At 35.9% G+C, this 3,063-nt stretch overlaps 1 protein-coding gene across 1 annotated transcript; it reads right to left on the reverse strand.

Moving 5' to 3' along the window:
* Positions 1-253: 253 nt before the first annotated feature.
* On the reverse strand, positions 254-2,469 carry TRIADDRAFT_64016 (uncharacterized protein; the record flags this gene model as incomplete). The annotated part of the gene is made up of 2 exons (XM_002113712.1): positions 254-542; positions 816-2,469. 2 exons carry the CDS (start codon positions 2,467-2,469, stop codon positions 325-327), a joined length of 1,872 nt encoding a protein of 623 aa, XP_002113748.1. The 3' UTR covers positions 254-324.
* Between the last annotated feature and the right edge of the window lie 594 nt (positions 2,470-3,063).

The raw sequence follows: 3,063 nt of genomic DNA on the forward strand, positions 1-3,063 counted from the left end.
CACTGATTAGAATGCTATATTTATTTCGAATAAGAATATGAAAGTTAAACAGCTGTTATAGAGGTATACACACAACACTACATTACATTTAGCGATATTATTAGTAGCAAATGAGATTATTACCACCAATGAAAAGTCGCTTAAATCTATAGCATCCAATTGATTGTATTGGATTGAATGTTAATTCCGCAATATGAAACAAAATAATGATAAAATTGTAATAGGAATGAATAATTATAGTAGTCGTTATTTCCTCTGGATCAACTTGGGCTACAAACTGGATTGTGAAAGAATCATAAAGTAGAGCTGGCATAATAGATAAATTTATAAATATGGAGCAATTTGAGCAGAGACTTTAGCGTAGGAATTGTGCATATTCTCTTCTAAGGAGTTTTGCAATTTAGCCATGATTTTACCGTTATCCCTATGCTTATCGATTGTCTTGATTAACTTGGCTCGTTTTTTAACGCCATCTTTATTGGTAACCTCGACTAACTTTCGATGAGGATTGCGATAATCATCCAGCATATATTCAAGTTCCTCTGTAATGAATTTGTAATATGGCGTCAAGAGATAGAATCAGTGTAATGATGGAATACTCTATGACTACCGAATTTACTTCCTTATAATCGACTTTAATTTTATTTTAGAACGGGGTTACTAATGGAAAGTAAAGCTATAACACCTTGGCACACTGTTCTAGACGATCACCACCATGAAAATATATTTAATTATTTCTACTCTACTCTAATAATAATGAATTAAGCCATTCATGCTCAGCATATTCACATTGACAAGTTGAATGGACAATTTACCTTCTTCTGCTTCGTCTTCAACAGATTGATCCTTTTGAGCTGGTGATTGGTCTTCTTCCTCTTCATCTTGATATTGCCCTTTACCTCGCGTTTTGCCTTCTCCTTCGTCATCGACCTGGGGCGCATCTTCGCCTAACAACATACGGAGAACCATTTTCTCTCCTTTTTCCGTCCCCATCATACGTCCAATTCTTGTCACACTATCACGCAGGTCAATATTTCCAGCATAAATTGAAAAATCTTCCGTTAATCGATTGACTCGAGCTTGTGCTTCGTCTTCCGCCATCTTAACCGAAAAGGTATATCTTAAACCATCGAAATCATTGGCTGGCGGCCTTGCTGAATGATAGAGTGTACTCTGGAAAATAACACTTCGTCCATAACGTGGCCTGACTTCGGTAATATAAAAATTATCGTCGATATTTTTCTCAAAGTAAGCCGTTTCGCCACCCATTTGTGCAGTCCAATTGGGGTTCAAGTAGGTTACCATCGTCCATTGATCAGCTACTTGTGAACAATCATCATGGACTCGCGTTTTATCATTACATCGAATCATATTACATGAAACATCATAAGGGAAATAGGTAGTGCGACTACCAACATGGCGAACAACTTGTTGATGGACATTCCATAAATTGCTATCGACAAAGTCTTGTAGCGAAAAGGATGCAGCCCAGCTAACACCATCACTTCCTTCATCGAAATTACCATCATGATCGTAGCGCTTATATTCGATGAGTTTGCGTAAATTTTTCAGCTCTTCAGCAGTATATAAATTATCCAGGACGTACATTTTTTTACCATTGGGGGCCGTATAAGTTCGTGTAATATGTTTATCGACATCGATGACTTGTCCTGCTTGTATTGGAGCAACTTGGTTTAGTGTTTTTTCACGAGCTTGGGATCGAAGTTGTGATCGAGCTTTCCATTGCTCGATAGCATTATTGACTTTCTCCTTGGATTGAGTTAATTTAACTTGCAAGGTGATAACTGGGCCTTCATGATCGACCGAGGGAGTTTTATATTGATGCTCGATAGAAGAATCAAACATGATCATGCGAAATATAAGTGGATGAACAGCACCGATAATTTCCTTGTTGTTATCGTAAAATAAAATATCACCATAATCATTTTTTTTCCATTTACCTATTAAATATAAGATAGCACTGACATCGCCATTACCCATTGGTGCATCTTGACTGCTTTTTGGGATTTCTGATCTTGCAATTAATTTTGCAGCAACATGATAGATCTGGTAGTCATTGCCTTGTTGATCGCCTTTAAAATGTCTAACAGCTCGTATGATTTTTTGACCAATTTTGGTTTTGCCAATGAATTCAGGATCGGGAAAAATTTTCCACAAGACATGATCAGGACTATCTTCTTTAAAATCACTACCGTTATTATAATCGTTCAGTGTAACTTCCCATTGGCCAATGGTGAATAAATAGCGTTTAAGTAAGTAGAGAGAAGTGGGTTTTAAAAAGTTGTTATAGATGGAAAGTTTTCGATTATCCTCTGTGTAAAACGACTTGTACAAATTGGTATCGAAATCATCCTTTTCTGGGACATTTTTACTTTTGCTTGATTTCTTACTATCGTCGGCTGAGATTAGGATAGCGCAAAGTATCAAGAGACCGATTGATTTTCGCATCCTGTTGACAATCTTTATCTTGGATAATCACTAGAAAAGGGAACGGAAACACAATTTTTTTAAATTGTACTTTCTCTCTCTCTCTCTCAATTACAGATCAAGTAGAAATAGTGTAGTACTCTGGACAACTGTATACCAATAGTTCAATGGATTAAATTGAAGGAGCCAATCTGCCTCTATGTGTCCTTTTAATAGACAATCAATATTAAACTTTAACGACTCTTTTTTAATAGGCAATTTTACGTCATAACGCTAACAACAGGTCGTTACTTCGCAATTATGAGAGAAAGAATTGATGTCGGTAGCTGGAATGGAGTACAATATTGAATTGTTTTACTATTATGGGGGATTGCCTATTGATATAATAATGGAGGCTTGCACTAATTGCAAAAAGTCACGCCTTCATAAGGCATTGAAGAAGAATAGTAAGAATATTATTTAAGCTATCTTATAGTTTTAAGACAAATTGAATAGACATGGTGTACAACTACTATAAGAGATCAAATATTGATCGAAGCTTAGACGTAGGACAACATTGTTGTATAGGAAATTATAAAGAGAGGATAGAAAATGAATATCAATAAATGATCCGTG

Source organism: Trichoplax adhaerens, genomic scaffold (assembly GCF_000150275.1).
Source record: "Trichoplax adhaerens TRIADscaffold_6 genomic scaffold, whole genome shotgun sequence".
NCBI classification, from domain to species: domain Eukaryota; kingdom Metazoa; phylum Placozoa; class Uniplacotomia; order Trichoplacea; family Trichoplacidae; genus Trichoplax; species Trichoplax adhaerens.